Source organism: Macrobrachium nipponense, chromosome 37, assembly GCF_015104395.2.
Source record: "Macrobrachium nipponense isolate FS-2020 chromosome 37, ASM1510439v2, whole genome shotgun sequence".
Taxonomy (NCBI): Eukaryota; Metazoa; Arthropoda; class Malacostraca; order Decapoda; family Palaemonidae; genus Macrobrachium; species Macrobrachium nipponense.
The window spans coordinates 30,830,129-30,847,820 of record NC_061097.1 but is presented as its reverse complement, the minus strand read 5'-3'; the positions used below and the strand labels follow the sequence as shown (position 1 = coordinate 30,847,820).

The 17,692-nt window shown below is 44.8% G+C and overlaps 1 protein-coding gene across 1 annotated transcript in view; it reads right to left on the bottom strand.

Annotated features, from left to right (window-relative positions):
- Positions 1 to 752: 752 nt before the first annotated feature.
- The window catches only part of LOC135209336 (COP9 signalosome complex subunit 3-like), a 55,151-nt gene continuing 38,211 nt past the window's right edge, over positions 753 to 17,692 (bottom strand). Inside the window, exon 9 of the mRNA XM_064242037.1 lies at positions 753 to 1,297. Within this exon, the coding sequence (XP_064098107.1) occupies positions 1,136 to 1,297 (162 nt within the window). The 3' untranslated portion in view covers positions 753 to 1,135. The remainder of the gene's footprint in view (positions 1,298 to 17,692) is intronic.

The following is a 17,692-nucleotide window of genomic DNA, read 5'->3' as shown; positions in this document are numbered from 1 at the left end:
AGTAACATGAATGAATGCTTTTCTCGGGTTTCCAACTCAGTTTATCCGCTTACCAGCAGAACCGGTAGGCTGGGAGGACTGCAGGCAATCACCAACCCACGGTGATGACTGGGCTGCAGGTCTGGACCAGCAATCTCCCTGCGGAGAAGCGCTGGACCAAGGATGGTAGCGTCGGTCTCTTGCATCAGGAGAGCTGCTACCAGCCATGCGGACTGTGATCAAGCTGGTGTGAATTCAGGAGACTTCAGCAGTACCAGAGAGCAGGAATGAATTTGCTCCTCCTTTCAATATTTGGAGATGATAAGATTCCACAACTGAACTGGGTATAATATTCCCTGCTTTAGTTATAACCAAGATAATTACTGTTACTCAGATCATGAACCCTATTCATATGGAACAAGGGCACAGGAGCTACTGACTTGAAATTCAAGTTCCCAAAGAATGTGGTGTTCACTCGAAAGAAGTGACAGAAGTCAAAGGGAAACATGGAGAGATCAGTTATTATAAAAAAATAAATAAACAAATAACAACGTAAGTAAACTCCTAGCAACCCGAATAGTATTACACCAGATGCCAGAAAATGACACTGTTTGCAGCAGCAGCAGCAGCAACACCCTGCATGGGGTTGTGAGCAGAGAAAGCTAGATCAGGTACCGAGTGCTGAGGATGTTTGTCGTTTGATTGATAATTCTGTCCAAATGAGGACTAGGTCTCACTTTTACAAGACTCTCGGAGGACAATAAAACAAACCGTTACTATCTGAGTAAGAAATATTCCATTATTGAGAACATTTTATAAATACAACTTTGACAGAGAAAGGACTGTTTATACAATTTTTAGGAAGGGGTAAGTGCTAGTGTCAGGAGTCAATGCATAAGCAGCAGAAGAGATTAAAACTGGACAAAGGAAACTCTCGATGGAATTTCTTAAAATGATCGTAATGTACATCTGTGGTCAAAAGATGCCACAGCGAACGTTCTCAATTTTATCTTGTGTAGACTGAAAGGAGGAAAAGTCAAAAGCAGTTCCTTTGTCCGACACTTCCTCAAAAGTAGCTTCAAACTCAAAATGGGACTTAAATTAACGTATAACTTCTGTACATAAAATGAAACGAAAAACAATAAAACTAAATGAATCACATGGAGGAGACAATAGAGAAAGATGACGACTGAGCTGAGGAAGGGGTGGGGCCCTCATCTTCCTGTGGGCCAAGGACCTTCTGCACGTACTGAGGATTGACGACGATCTCCTCTTCCATGGCCTGTAGTCTACGTTCCACTTCCATGCATAGCTGCATCTGAGAAAAAAAAAATTAGTAGCTTCAAGTTAAAACAGAATATAGATTTTAGGACATAAACCAAGCACTGGGACCTATGAGGCCATTCAGCACTGAACAGGAAATTGACAGTCAGTTACAAGGTTTTAAAGGTGTAACTGGAGAAAAACCTCACAGTTGCACTAGGAAACAATTTTTAGAGGTTGGAACGTCAAATGGAGAGAGAGAGAGAAAAAAAAAAGAGAGAGAGAGAGAGAGAATGTTAACAGATGTACAGTAAAAGAAAAGAGGCTGCAGCTAGGGGTTTACTAATGCCTAGCACACACCACATGAGGTGCACTGACAACTATACCCTCCACAGGGAGTGGCTACAAATTCCCTGTTCCTAAAACTATTTATAAAATGCTTCATGGGATAAACACAAACAAGTGCCAGTTGCTTTTGAAAAAATGTTATTGCAGATGCTTATCTATCTTATACATGTGCTGTATATCATATACATGATTAAAAAGAAGTTTGTACCTGAAATACCAACAAAAGTAACTGCAAATTAGGCACTCATGTTAAATGTATCACACAAAAGAGAGAAAATCCCTAAGTAATCTCTGAAATATGACCTAATTCTGCAAAACGCAGGCCATATGTCCTATAATGGACCAACTGGTATAGTGCCAACTCCTAACTTTGGTTAACCTGCCCGCTAACCTAGCCTCCCATTTGCTCATACAGTCAATATAACCTATACAATATATGAAAGAAAGACTATAAAGCACTGATGTGTCAATACAATTCAATAAAACATTTCATGAAATCTCTCAAAGCAGACAACACAACGAGGAATTTTAGGTTTCTTCCCAGGAAATGATTAGTCTATATGGTCAACAGAGAGATGACCATACTCTATGGATTTCAAGAAGGCATTTTGCAAGATAAATAAATGACAAGTGGAAAAATAAAAAAATTTAAGTAAATTGTATTTTAACTAATATACAAACCTTCAGTCTTTACGTATGAGATTTACTTTCAGCACAAAATGGAGCTGGCGCTGTTTAACTTAAAAATGAGAAGTCTAGGTATAACAAATAATATAGGAGGTTGGTTAGAAGATGGGTCAAGTAACTCAAAACAGAGCTCTCATCATTTCTCAGGCTAGCAAAAAGTCACAAGTGTTGTGCCTCACATGGTTTAGTGGTGAAACTTACTCTTTTTGTTCCCTATGTAAATGACCTGGACTTGGGCTGGTTAGCAAAGCAAACAAGTTTGCAGATAACAATACAGCAGTTTGAAAACCATTATGAGAAGACTTGAAGAAAATCAGAAGTGTCATTTAACTAATAAGAAAAGCAAATTCTTGCACACAAGCCTTAAAAACAAGAATTCCGAATATGAACTACTTGGTGAGGAGAGAAAACTGCATGGAAAGTGAGAAAGAGATCTAGGATCATTATTGTCAATGATTAAAGCCCATTAAGCAATGTATTTAACTTGAAAAGAAAGCTCAGAAAATACTAGAATAAATCAAATCTCAATTTAACATCTGGAAAATAAGGAAACCAAAAAAACTTTCCACAATGCATTAGTTGGACCCCATTTAGGGTATGCTGTTAAATTCTGGTTACCATCAAAGAGGAATGGAGACAGTGCAAGACTAGCAACCATAGTAATACTACAAATACAATACGCTGCATATCAAGAGAGGCTAAAACATCTTCCTTGTATATACTCTCTAGCATACCACTGAGAAAGATTTCTGTTAATAAAAATATACAAGATAAACAAGAGTGATGACCATACTCTAATTTTTAAAATAATTTATTTTTTCTAACATTCAAACCCTAGGCCAATACATATGGAATTTACTGTCAGCACAGGCTGGAACCAGCACCATTCAACTTAAAAATGAGAAGTCCCGGTTTCACAAATATGAATAGAAGACATGTCAAGTAACTCAGAACAGATGTCATCATTTCTCTGGCTGGCAAAAAGTAGCAAGTGTTGAGCCTCAGAGTTTATTGCTCTTACCCTTTTTGTTCCCTATATAAATGAACTAGACTTGGGCTGGTTAGCAAAACAAGCAAGTTTGCAGGTAACAATACAGCAGGTTGAAAACCGTTATGAGAAGACTTGAAGAAAATCAGTGTGTGGTCTGTAAATGGCATGTGCCATTTAACCCTTAAACGCCGAAGCGGTAAAAAAAAAATGTCTCCCGTGTGCCGGAGGTGTTTCAGTGAGCGCGGAAGCGGAAAAAATATTTTTTTCAAAAAATCACAGCGCGCTTAGTTTTCAAGATTAAGAGTTCATTTTTGGCTCCTTTTTTTGTCATTGGCTGAAGTTTAGTATGCAACCATCAAAAATGAAAAAGATTATCATTATCATATATAAATAATGCAATATATGAAAGCACAAAAACGAAATTTCATATATAATTGTATTCAAATCGCGCTGTGCGCAGAACGGTTAACGGTAACAAGTTACTGTAATGTACACTAAATTGCGATCATTTTGGTTTATAACACATTTTAAAATGATAAAAGCAACACAGAGAAAATATTATCACAAAATAATGCATGAATTCGTAACGCGCGGGACGTAAAATATTTTTTCAAAAATTCACCATAAATCTAAATATTGTCCTAGAGACTTACAATTTCTTTCAAAATGAAGACAAATGATTGAATATTACTATACTGTAAGAGTATTAGCTTACAAATGCAGTTTTCGACCATACCTGATGAGTTAAAGTTGACCGAATGTCGATTTTTTTATATATATATTTTTTATATGCAATTATTTTGGAAATAAGGAAAGCTACAACCTTCAAATATTTTTCGTTTTATGCTACATGAAATTGTGCACATTTTCATATATAAAACTCTATGAAATGCCTAATATGAAACGGAGCAAATATTCCGAGAATGGGACGTACGCATTTCGGAGATTTGTGGTGGAGAATCCGCACGCGGAGGGAAGGAAAGTTTTTTTTTTTTAAATTCACCATAAATCTAAATATTGTGCTAGAGACTTCGAATTTGTTTCAAGATGAAGATAAATGACTGAATATTACTAAACTCTAAGAGTTTTAGCTTACAATTGCGTTTTTCGACCATTTCGGTAGAGTCAAAGTTGACCGAACATGGTTTTTTTTCTATTGATCATGATTTATATGCAAATATTTCAAAAATGAGAAAAGCTACAACCTTCAATTATTTTTAGTTGTATTCTACATGAAATTGCGCACATTTTCATATATAAAACTTTATGTAACGGCTAATTTAAAATGGTGCAAACATTACCACAATCGCACATATGATTTTTTCGGAAGAGTTACCGCGCGGACGTAAAGAAAATTTTATTTTTTACATAAATTCACCATAAATCGAAATATTGTGCTAGAGACTTCCAATTTGTTGAAAAATGAAGGTAAATGCTTGAATATTACTAGAATATAAGCGTTTTAGCTTACAATTGCATTTTTCGACCATTTCGGTAGTGTCAAAGTTGACCAAAGGTTGAAAATTTGTCACTTATCATTTTTTATATGAAAATATTTCAAAATTGATAAAAGCTACAACCATGAGTTGTTTTTAGTTGTATTGTGCATGAAATTGCGCACATTTCCATATATAAAACTTTATGTAAGGCTAATTTTAAAATGGTGCAAACATTACCACAATCGCATGTATGATTTTTTTCGGAGGAGTTACCGCGCGGATGTAAGGAAAAGGTTTTTTCAAAAATTCACCATAAATTGAAATATTGTGCTAGAGACTTTTAATTAGTTGCAAAATTAAGGTAAATGATTGAATATTACTAAAATATAAGAGTTTTAGCTTACAATTGCGTATTTTGACCATTTCGGTAGTCAAAGTTGACCGAAGGTTGAAATTTTGGCACTTATCGTTATTTATATAAAAATATCTCAAAACTGATAAAAGCTACAATCATGAGTATTTTTTTGTTGTATTCTACATAAAAAAGCGCACATTTTCATATATAATACTCCATGTAACGGCTAATTTAAAATGGTACCAAAATTATGTCAAAGTGACGAAATAATTTCCGAGATGTGTCACAGTATACTTTTAGGCGGCAAGAAAGAAATTCGCGCTTGCGCACCTGCGTAACGATTGTAAACAAAACAACACCTCGATCCATGAACTCCCAGCATCCCCCAAGGCGCGTGATTCAAAAGTTTTCAGCTGGTAGGCCTATAAGTATTTTTCCGCGAATTTTTTTTTTTTTTATTTTTAGTCGACGTATGGTACGTCCATTCGGCATACGGGAGACATTTTGACTCGACGTTTAATACATCCATTCGGCGTTTAAGGGTTAACTATCAACAAAAGCAAATTCATGCACACAAGCTTTAAAAACAAGAATTCCAAATATGAACTACTTGGTGAGGAGAGAGCTGTATGGAAAGGGGAAAGAGACCTAGGGTCATTATTTTCCGTGATTAAAACCCCCTAAGCAATGTATTTAACTTGAAAAGAAAGCTCAGAAAATACTTTAATATATTAAATATCAATTTAACATCTGGAAAATAAGGAAACCAAACCCAATTTACACAATGAATTAGTTGGACCACATTTAGGGTATGCTGTTAAATTCTGGTTGGCTAAAATGACAATTTGTCTAAAATTGCATTTTTCCTAACTATACAAACCTGAGGTCCTTTTACAATAGGAAGATACTAGCGGCAGCTGGATAGGTCGTAAGCTTTCGAACAAGGGGTTCGGTAGTTAACTGCTTGTCCGACAGGCGCAGCGCGCGCGACTGGGAGGTAAACAAATCACTTTTGCTTTGGCCCAAGCAAAAACTGCAGAGTGAGGGGTGGCATGAGGTGGGGCTATGTGTAAAAGGACCTCAGGTTTGTATAGTTAGGAAAAATGCAATTTTAGACAAATTGTCATTTGTTCCGACACGGCATACAAACCATTCGGTCCTTTATTTTACAATAGGAAGACTTCCTCATTTATTATATCAATTTTTTTTTATGACATTGAGAAACTTTTTACGATAGAATTTTTTTCATACCAACCTAAGTTTTTGAAAAAGAAGTCCCTGGGAGGGAAAGCCTTTGTTTCATAGGGCAAAAAAAGTTTCTGCATTCATTCAGTCTTTTTCTATGTGACAATCAGAAACCTTTCTTCCATACAAACCCATCCTCCTTACTTTATTTGAATCTTCAGCTGAAACCCCTTTGGACAGTCAACAAACTACAAATCCAAGAGGGCTCCAAAGGGAAAATCAGGTGATAAATATATTAATGTGAGTGACGACAAAATGAAACCAGTACACCTAAATCCAGGAGACGTCAGCAGCACCACAAAGCTGGACTGAATCCCCCCTTGCTGAAGAATTTGGAGATCAGAAGATTCCACAACAGCACTTGGTAAACTGTTCCACATTTCAGTTGTAGCCAAAATAAAACTCCTAGCAAACTGAGTAGTATCTAATATACTCTACTAGAAAATGACAATTTGTCGAAAATTGCATTTTTCCTAACTATACAAACCTGAGGTCCTTTAACAATAGGAAGTAGCTAGCGGCAGCTGGAACGGTCGTAAGCTTCGAACGGAGAACGGTAGTTAACTGCTTGTCGCGGCGACTGGGAGGTAAACAAATCACTTTTGCTTTTGGCCCATGCAAATACGCAGTGAGGGTGCATGTAAGGATGGACTATATGTAGAGTGACCTACAGGTTTGTATATTTAGGAAAAATGCAATTTTCGCCATATTGTCATTTGTTCCGATAACTAATACAAACCATCGTCCTTTAACAATAGAAGACTCACTTCTTGGTGGGAGGAATCTGAGTCTTTTGATGAACAGACTGGTGTTCGTCCATCCCTGGAATGCCTCCCTGGTCGTAAGAGCGAGGGAGGGATCCAAGCCTCTGTCCGATTGATCGGGGTGTGCACCGGCAGGATCAATGGGTCAGACCTCTGGGCCGAAGTACTAAGGAAAAGAAGAGGCAAGCAGTAGTCTCTTCCGTTACTCCAGCAAGCAAGAACTTGTTCCTGTTTGCAAGAGGCAACATAAAGTATGGGTTGTCTCAAGCTGGCCAATCCACTTCTCCTCCCCCTTGTTGGAGGAAGTGGTAGATATACGCTCCTATCCCTAGTGAAAGGGATAGGATGGGGCTCTGTTGAGTAGCTCACCATGCATCTTGTCCTTATCCAGCAGGTGACGACCGTGTCCCTCTAACCACAGGTAGAGGGAAGAAAAAGATGGGAAGAGGAGCCAGTCACACTCTCATTCACTCATCCATTCTTACGGTCACACCAGGACTCGATGCTGTTCAGCCTGCGAGGGTCTGGGTTCGCTACACAACGTGTTGAGCAGCCACCACGGGTCCCAAGGAAAAAGATCCAAGGACCAGTGGGCAAATATCCCGAAGGTAGAAGAAGTGGGCATGTGGTCTGGTTGGACCAGACCCCTGCCTTCAGTACCTGCGCCACGGAGAAGTTCTTGCGGACAAGGCAGCATCTCCTTCGCATCGAAGGCGGGTGAAGTCCATTAGGGAGGGGATTGTGAACGACTCGAACCAATCGTCAGGGACCGAAGGGTTCTGAGTCTTCGCTACGAAGTTCGGTACGAAATCGAGCGTCACGGATCCCCATCCCCTGGATGCTTGACTTCGCAGGAGAAGTCATGCAGTTCTCAGAGGAAAAGAAGGAAATAGTCGCATGACCTATCCCTCTTCTCTACTTCGGTGATGTCCAGTACCCATACTGGTCTGTCCTTTGTTTGCCACGAAGTCTCTCGCATCCTCCTATCCCCATGCAGCGAAGTTCTCGGTAGTGGATAGGACACCGACACTCCATGGTGGGTGTCAATGGTATGGGTACTGTGACAAGCTATTAAAACGAAGTAATCTTTGGCTTCTGTTTTGTAACAACCGAACTAAGTCAACAGCGTAGTTCGTAACTGACTCGGGCGCTCTGACAGCTGCCGACTGACTGCGTTCGGTAGGAGGCAAGTTGTCAAAGCATCCGAGTAAGTCACGTGACCTTCGCCTTTAAAGGGTTATGCCGAGAGACCAAACAAATAATGTATTTGTTTGTCACCAATGCCGGACAGCGAGGTGATGATTCTCTTAAGGCATGTGCCCAACAGGCGAAAGTCAATTGCCTTCTAGAGACCGAGGTCCCTGAAGGTAAAACATCTCATGGTTGTTGAATCTCAGCTAAGAGAAACAACACTATGTACCGTTGAAGACGAAGGTAGATATTGAATGCAACCTACGTCTTCACAGATGAATCGAGAGAAGGATTCTCAAGATTCATAACCTGTGCTTACAAATGACTGAAAACGCTAACCGCTATTTCATTGCTGTCCGGTGAGAAGTCGTAGTTGCAATGAAAGCGGGCGTTCTTCAGTAATGAAAACACAGGGGAAAGCCGCCTGAAGAACTGCTTCTCATGGGCTGAACATTTGGAAGTAGAGCTGTCAGGTCGGAGAGTAGGCGATGTCTTCTGACACATCTCGTAATTCGGGTTGAACAATGAACAATTGTACACCTACGAATACGAGATATTTTGAAGACAAACTCAGATGTCTGCAAAATCATTCGCATTATCGCAGTGCGATGCAGCGGGAGACTTGTACAGACTTCTGTTACCGTGCGGTAAACAGAAAAAAAGAGTCCAAGAGATATCTCTGTTGAAAATTCTCGCAATGTCGAAGGCGATGGAATCTAGCGTCACAGCAGTAGATGGTCCTTCATTATTGCGAGAATCCCCGTTAATCAGAGACCTAAGTCCATGATTGTTGGGCAGAGATACGGTTCGGTAGTCAATCAAAGCAGGGGAGAGAGAGACATTAGTGGACCGTGAATTTCGGAGGCCAGCTGATACTGAGCTGCTATCAGGCAGTTCAATACGCAGTAGTTGAGCCTGAGCTCTCGCTGACTCGTCATCCTGAGTTGCCAGGTAATCCATTATTCCACGAAGGAATGCGTTCGGCTAGAACTACCGAGCATAAAAGATATGCTCGAGCAATTATATTTAGGCGAAACGAATTTCGGTAAATATAAAAGTTGAAATGGTGTCGTGACAAAACCATAAGTATATAAAATTGAAACTGAAAACTCCTGGGAGGTTGCAGGCAACCCCGAGTTGCAGTTCAATTAGAATACTTCTTTTATAAGTCGCAATCCGTAGATTAACTAGGATATGCGCCTACCCCTCAGACAATTCAACTGCTTAGTAGAATAATGTCGCGAGGTTAATATACGTAGTATATTTGTAGGATTCTGAACAACGATCTCCATCCTAAATTCTTTCCTTCAAGAAAACAAAATAAGGATTGGAGATCGACCACCTTCGTTCTCTATCAAAGAGAGTGAAGGAGAAGTCTTCCTCGAAGGAAAGCTTCAATGGTGAACAGAATACTAAGACGATAGTTCAAGCCAAACTGGATATTCCCGTCCGATCTCCTCTATTCCAGGTTGGTCGCCTACTGTGAGATAGTTTCTTTCAGCAGCAGTCTTCTTCCCAATGCTAGAAATTCCAGGAATTCGAGCATAGGCGAGGTTCCCGATTATCGTGTAACATATCGGGGATTCTCGTCTCGCTCACTTTGGACCATGGTCTCGCGTAAGTGTTTGGAGATCGTAAAAAACTTGAACACTCTGAATGCGCTAGAAATTCCGTAGAATTCTAAGCAGTCTGCGAAACCCCCACCGAATTCGTCAAACGATATCGGCTGGTGGTCCTCTCGATTCCCGTAGAAATCGAGAATGGGCAGGATTCCTCCTCAACGACCGGGGCTTACGTCAGGTAGGACCCGAAGGTCCCCCGGTAGCGCAGTCCCGAACGTGGGATCCTACAAAGAAATCTCTGTAGGATCCCTCCCCCCCCTTTCCCTCGTAGCCGTAAGGAGAGAGGGAATGGGGGAGGAATTGGATACTCGCTCGCCTTCCCAGTGGAACTAGCAGTTGGAGAAGAGTAGGAGCAGCCATCGCCTTGCGGCGACGGCCTCTCAGAGTCTGGGAAAACGTATCGTCAGGAGAAAACGTTTTCCCGCGGAGGTTACGAACTCTCACTGTAGGTAAGGGTCTGCCGCCACTGTGAACGTCGTCTGGGTGGGGCTGATCGACACCTGACAGGAGAGAGCCGATACCGTCCTCCGACTCATTCCAGTCCTTGTCGAGGTCGAAACCTCTCAGGAGGACCGAAGGAGTATTTAAATACGGTGTCCGAAGACACGTAGAAAACGCCGCTGTCGCAGTAGAGGATGGTGGAGTAGCTTTGATCGACCGCCAGAACTGAGAGAGCCTTCTTGTCCGGAGACGAGAGACTCTGGTTCGAGACAGAATCGGCAGCTCCGATCGCGGCAGACCCACCGTCGGTTTGGGTTCCCTCTCGGGCCCCAAAACAACAACTCGAGCAGAGACGTGGCTCTGCTGGTGGGAGCGGCAATCCTTCCGCAAGGTCATTATGCTGACGAATCAGCTTAATGACTTCTGCAAATTCCTCTGTATCTCGGGAGTAACCGCGTCTTGCGGAGTAGGGACCGTCCAGTCCCTCCAACAAGAACAGATCCCGAGATACTCCTCCTTCAGAAGGAGGAACAGCGGCAGACCCCTGACGGTCGCCTCCAAGCTACTTGCGCGTATGTCCCTGGTCGGTCCTAGAACCGTAGGACCTGGTCCATACGGCGTCATAGCGGGATCGCGAGCGGCGCACCTCTCGCGATCACTCATAGGTACCTCGCTCCTCCCGGTGTAGCCCGAGGAGGTTGAAGGTACAGGAGAGGCAGACCTGACGCTCCCCCCTAGCTCGCTGGCAGGACCAGCGTGCTTGGAGGGCTGCTGCTGATCGTAACTCAACCCGCGTGGCGATCGAGCAGCAGGCCTAGCCTTGCCGCTCGCCTGGGGCGAGAGGCTCGGCTGAGAATGTCGACGCTGATCTCTAGCGTCAGGCCGAGCATGTTTGCTGGTTTACCGTCTACCCGCGCCGCCCGGTCCCGATGGGACGCGGCGTCAGGTGACCTGCTAGGCTCGCTGTCGCTGTGAGACCGGCGAGCGTCCTCTCGGCGCGTCGAGCCGCTGGTACCAGCCGTGGCTGGTACCGACGGCCGCGGGGGACCCCTTCCTCGCCTCAACCCGTGGCTGGTCAGCGACCGTCACGTCAACCCGAGCAGCCAGCTGGTCGCTGCGAGAGCGTCCACTGGCCTGGCGAGAGTCGTCTGCACGACACTCGCCAGTCTTCTGCTCCGCGCTTCGGTCTTGGCGGCGAGCGAGCTCGGGTGTCAAGACTTTGGCTGGACGGTCTCCCCGCGGAGACCGTCCACTCGGTACTTCTCTCGCTGAACGAGAAGCCGAGGCGGATCCTGGTTTAGCGGCAGAACCGCTAGAACCAGGCGAGGGAAGTGCCAGCCGAAGCTGGTACTCCTCTGGTCCCCGTCTTCTTCTCCTGAGAGAAGACGGGCCCTGTTCCCGAGGGAGCAGGAGGACCAGCAGAAGAGCTCCCCGAATCGCCGGAGCGAGACGGGCCCTTAGAAGGTCCCAAAGGAGCCTTCTTAGGGGGGAAAACCCGGGTTACCAGCTGGTCGCTGCAAGAGCGGCCGCTGGCCTGGCAAGAGTCACCTGAGCGTCTCTCACCAGCCTTCTGCTCCGTCTTGGCGCCAAGCGAACTCTGGCGCCGAAACTTGGCTGCACGTCTCCCGAGGGAGAACGTACACTCGGGTGATCTCTCGCGAACGAGAGACCGAGCATACGCCGCTAGCACCAGGCGAGGAAGTACCAGAGCTAACCGATACTCCTCCTCGTGGTCCCCGATCTATCTCTTCCTTACGGAAGGGGAGACGGGCCCCGCTCCCGAAGGAGCAGGAGGACCAGCAGAAGGACCCCCCGTCCCACCGGGGTGGGAGGGACGGGCCCTTAGAAGTTCCCGAAGGAGACTTCTTAGGGGGGAAGGCAGCCTTCTTCTTCTTCGGCTTATGGGCCTTAGAAGTCGAAGGGGAAGAGGCAGCAGCAGACGATGAAGACGAAGATGACAGCTTCCTCTTCTCCTCTTCCTCGTCAGCTCACGCAGGACAGTCGTCAGGTCCTCCATCCAGGCCGGAGCCGGGGCTATTGCCGAAGCAACACGGCCCGACTGCACCTGTCCGGAAGGACCTGGGACTGGGGAAGACACACCGTGGGCAGGACCAGCATGGAAACAGGCTCAGGAACCAGGAGCGACAGGAACAGCAACCAGCTCAGGAGCGGCAGGAACAGCGGCAGCGGTAGACCCAGAAGGGACAGCCAAGCCAACAGCGGGAATCACATCAGCGGCAGGTACGGCAGGCCCAGCGATCGCCTCGTAGAATCATCGGCAGCCAGCGGGAACCTGGGTACTGGCGGCCGGTCCAGGGGCGAGCTGCTGGAACAGCGGAAGTCTGGGCAGGCAACACGAAGAAAACAGGCGGCGGCGGCAACACCCCCTCGGTACCAGCGGCGGCCCTAGTAGCGGCAGACGGCGTCACCGACACAGCATGGGGAGTGTAGACCAGGAGGGGGGGGAGCAGCATAGCGGCCGTGGTAGTAGTGGAGACCGCCCCAGACCTCGCTAGACGCTGCAGCAGCCCGTGGATGCTAGGCACGCCCTGCCGCCGCGGGGGTCCATACCTGTCCAAGGTCGTCTCCCACGGATGTAGCACCTGCGGTAACATAGATAGATTAGTAAGAGGGGTTCCCTCACGCACGGGGGGAAGACATGCCCCACCCCGAACGCACGGAAGACCCCAAATACAAAATACAACGAAGAAGCTGAGCGCGGGGGGCAGGAAGGAAGACGAAGAATCGGATACCAAGGGAGTCGCGGGAGAGCTTTCCGACGACTTCCTGGCAGACCTTCGTTTTCTTCCCCTACCCCCCCGCACAGCAGTGAAAAGTAATATGAAAATGAAACAGAATACTGCCTTGCGATTCACTTCATAGAACTTAAAGGGAAAGATCAATTCCCGGGTAAGAACGGAAACTTCATACAAATAATATGATGCTATCATAAAATATATATATGAAAATGAAACAGAATACTGCACTTGCGATTTCACTTTCACATAAAATAATCGTAAGGATCAATTCCCGGGTAAGAACGAAAATTGATCCAAATTAAATTTCATGCAAATAAATAAATGAAAATGAAAAGAATATTGCAATTGCGAATCCACTTTCATTGCATTCTATTATACAAAATAAAAGGCTCGTGCCGAGCGCAATCACACTCTCGGTAACGAACGCACAGGGCAAAAATATAATGAAAAGAGTACTTACATTTTTCAATTACACACTTTCGCCCAAAATACATGACTCGGCGCGAGCGCGCCCGGCCCCGGGCCCCGAACAATATTCAAGGGTTCAATTCATGAAAAGAGAGGAAATTGCCGCATCTACGGCGATAGCTCCATGTTGGTTCATAATTAAGTAATGAAAATGAAAACAGTGTACTTACAGTTTCATTTTCAAGTCAAACAAACCATTAGTAGAAAACACAATATAAACAAAGCATACGACGATGAAGCGGGCAGAGAGCGATGACGAACACGTCCTTCACACCCGCGGCCGAAAGCAAAAGTGATTTGTTTACCTCCCAGTCGCGCGGCGCGCGACTGTCGGACAAGCAGTTAACTACCGTTCTCCGTTCGAAGCTTACGACCGTTCCAGCTGCCGCTAGCTACTTCCTATTGTTAAAGGACCGATGGTTTGTATTACGTATCGGAATAAATGACACTACATTTCATCTATACTCCTAATATCTGTCTCAATTTTTCTCAGGTTCATCAATCATTTTTTGCATAAACAGTGAGGCAACATGATTCCTGGGGTTGGGAGGATGACTAAAATTTTGGCCAAAGATCAAGCGCTGGGACCTAATAGGTCAGTCAGCACTGACAGGGGAAATATTCTATCAGGTCATTCAGAGCGGAAAGGGAAAATACAAGTAAAATGGATTGAATGATATAACAGGAGGAAAACCTTGCAGTTGCACTTTGAAACAATTGTTAAGTGAGGGTTGAGGAAAATAAGATGGAAGAGAGAGAATATGAATAGAGGTACAGTAAAAGGAGTGAATGAGTTTGACAGAACTTGTTATAGGATCATAATTTATCATAACCCAACAACCACTAGTGATGCCTGAATCCGCACTTAGGCTAGGATGGAATGAATATAAATTTTAGGCCAAAGGCTAAGCGCTTGGACCTACAAGGTCATTCAGCACTGGAAATTATGTTGAAACAACTGTTAGGAGAGGGTGGAACATAAGACAGAAGAAAGAAGATATGCTAAAAATTATATTGTTATGATACAATAAAGTTTCATACATACTTACCTGGCAGATATATACGATTGATGGCCCACCCAGCCTCCCTGCAGGAGACAGGTGGAAGAGAGAAAATCTGATAAAAAACAGGAATGGTTCCTAGTCCTGCCACCCCGCGAAATTTGAATTTCTGTCGGGGACGACGGAGTCTATAGCTAAGTATATATCTGCCAGGTAAGTATGTATGAAACTTTATTGTATCATAACAATATCATTTTCATACATTTAACTTCCCTGTCAGATATATACTTAGCTGATTGACACCCTTTGGCGGAGGGTAAGAGACAGCTAACTACTGAATAGACAGGTAAACATATGTTGTAGGTATTTATAGACCTTGGTTCTTACCTGATTAGGTGGAAGACTTCGTGGCTACTGCCTAGGAGTCTGCTTCACCTCAAGAGCCTTAGCGAGATAGTGATCTGTGGCCAAGAGTTCTTGTGGGTCTGCTGATGGGGTCATCTGCTTACTCAGCAGAGCCTGACTGGCATTTGTCAATGGGTGCTAATCCACTTATATGACAACACGCCTTATTTAAGGAGCACACAACCGATCCCGATCACCCGATCCTAACACCTGTGTTAGTTCTAAGATTGCCAAGAATTATCCCCTAAACTCTTCACAAACAACCCATAACTCAAAAAACACAGTCACTACTCACACACTAAAGTACAAAAAAAAATTTTGTACCGCTCTGATAGTCAGATACCACTGGAGTTCCTTACTGAACCGAAGTGACGGCCGCCTGTGTGACATCTGACACTTCTTCCAGCAGGAAGTCAAGAACGTATCCAACAAGAGGGTTACATACACAAAATTAAGGATCGGCGCTTGCTCCAATACCCAGGACCGTATCCGCTGACACAAACGGACCTAGAGAAAAACATTTCTCGTACGTTACGCGCACGTCCTTCAAATAATGAGATGCAAACACCGAGTTGCACCTCCAATATGTTGCTTCCAAGATATTCTTAAGCGACATATTTCTCTGGAAGGCAATAGACGTTGCGGTAGCTCTTACTTCGTGAGCTCTGACTCTCAAGAGCTTAAAAGAGTCATCTGGGCAGTCCTTATGCGCCTCAGTAATTACGCTTCTTACAAAGAAGGCCAAGGCATTCTTCGACATCGGTCTTTTGGGGTCTTTTACCAAGCACCATAGACCGTGTTGAGAACCCCCCATCTGTTTCTTTCTATCCAGATAGAATTTAAGAGCTCTGACCGGGCAGAGATCTCTCTGCCTCTCTACCTACTAGGCTAGCCAGGCCCTTTACCTCGAAGCTCCTGGGCCAGGGCTTTGAGGGATTCTCATTCTTTGCAAGAAAAAGAGTCTGGAATGAACAAATAGCAGAGTCTCCTTTGAAGCCCCCTCTTGATTCAAGGGCGTGCAGCTCACTGATTCTCTTCGCCGTAGCGAGAGACAAAGAAATAGGCACTTCCTTGCAATATCCCGAAAGGAGGCCCTATGAGGTGGTTCGAACCTTTCGGAAGACAGAAATTTTAGGACCACGTCCAGATTCCAGCTCGGAACTCTAGGTTCTTTTGATTTGGATGTTTCGAAAGAACGAATGAGATCGTGCAAATCTTTTTGTTGGCCAAATCTAGGCCTCTGTTCCTGAAAACGGCCGAGAGCATACTCCTGTAACCTTTGATGGTTGGTACAGAAAGATGCGATTTCTCCTTTAAGAAAAGAAGGAAATCTGCAATCTCGGTCACAGAGGTATTGGAGGAGGACAGCTTCTTCGACCTACACCAACTTCTGAACACCTCCCACTTTGATTGGTATACTCGCATAGTAGATGATCTGCGGGCTCTAGCGATTGCGCTTGCCGCTTTGCGAGAAAACCCTCTCACTCTGACAAGTCTTTCGATAGTCGAAAGGCAGTCAGAGCAAGAGCGGGGAGGTTTTGATGGTACCTCTCGAAGTGGGGTTGTTTGAGCAATCTGTCCTGTTTGGAAGAGATCTGGGGAAGTCCACCGTCCACTCCATTACCTCTGTGAACCAATCTCGGGCTGGCCAATATGGGGCTATCAGAGTCATCCTTGTCCCCTTCGAGGCCACGAACTTTCTGATTACTTCCCCCAGGATCTTGAATGGGGGAAAAGCGTAAACATCCAGTCCGGACCAATTTAGGAGAAAGGCGTCTACTGCAAAAGCTCTGGGGTCGTCTGCCCGAGAGCAAAAGGTGTCTATCCTCTTGGAGAGGAACGTGGCGAACAGGTCTATTTGAGGCTTCCCCCAAAGAGACCAAAGAATCTGACACACTTCTGAGTGGAGGGTCCATTCTGTGGGAAGGACCTGGAACCTCCTGCTCAGCCTGTTCCCGCTCTCACGTTTCCTCTCCCCCTTGAAACGAAACCTTGTCAGTAGAGTTATATTTCTTTGATCCGCCCAAGTAAGAAGGTCTCTTGTCAGTTCGTAGAGAGAGAGCGAGTGAGTCCCTCCTTGTTTTCTTATATAAGCCAGAGCGGTGGTATTGTCGGAGTTTATCTGCACTAACCCGTCTCTGACTGTCTGCTCGAAGCCCTTTAGAGCCAGATGAATGGCTAAGAGCTCCTTGCAATTTATGTGCCATGACACCTGCTCTTCCGACCAGGTGCCTGACACTTCTCTCGACGCGTCTGAATATAATATCAGGTTCGGGTTCCGAACTTCCAGGGACACACCTCTGTTTTCCTCTAGAGGGGGTAACCACCACCTTAAGTGATTTTTCACCTCTACAGGAATCGGAAATGTATCGGAGAGCTGTCCTGTCTTCCAATTCCAATTCCTTTTCAGGAAGAACTGTAGAGGACGGAGATGCAGTCTTCCTAGAGGAAAGAACTGTTCCAGCGAGGAAAGGGTCCCCAGAAGGCTCAACCATTCCCTCGCTGAACTGCGCTCCTTCCCTAAGAAGCTGGAGACTGTAGCGCAACCTTTTGATATTCTCTCTTGAGAAGGAAACACTCGAAAACCCCGAGAATCCATCCTAATCCCCCCGATCCCCATAAACCATGTTCTGGCTGGGGATCATCCGAGATTTCTCGAGGTTCACGATCAATCCTAACGACTTTGTCAGGTCTAACGTCGTTGAAAGGTCCTCCAAACACTGTCTCTGTGATC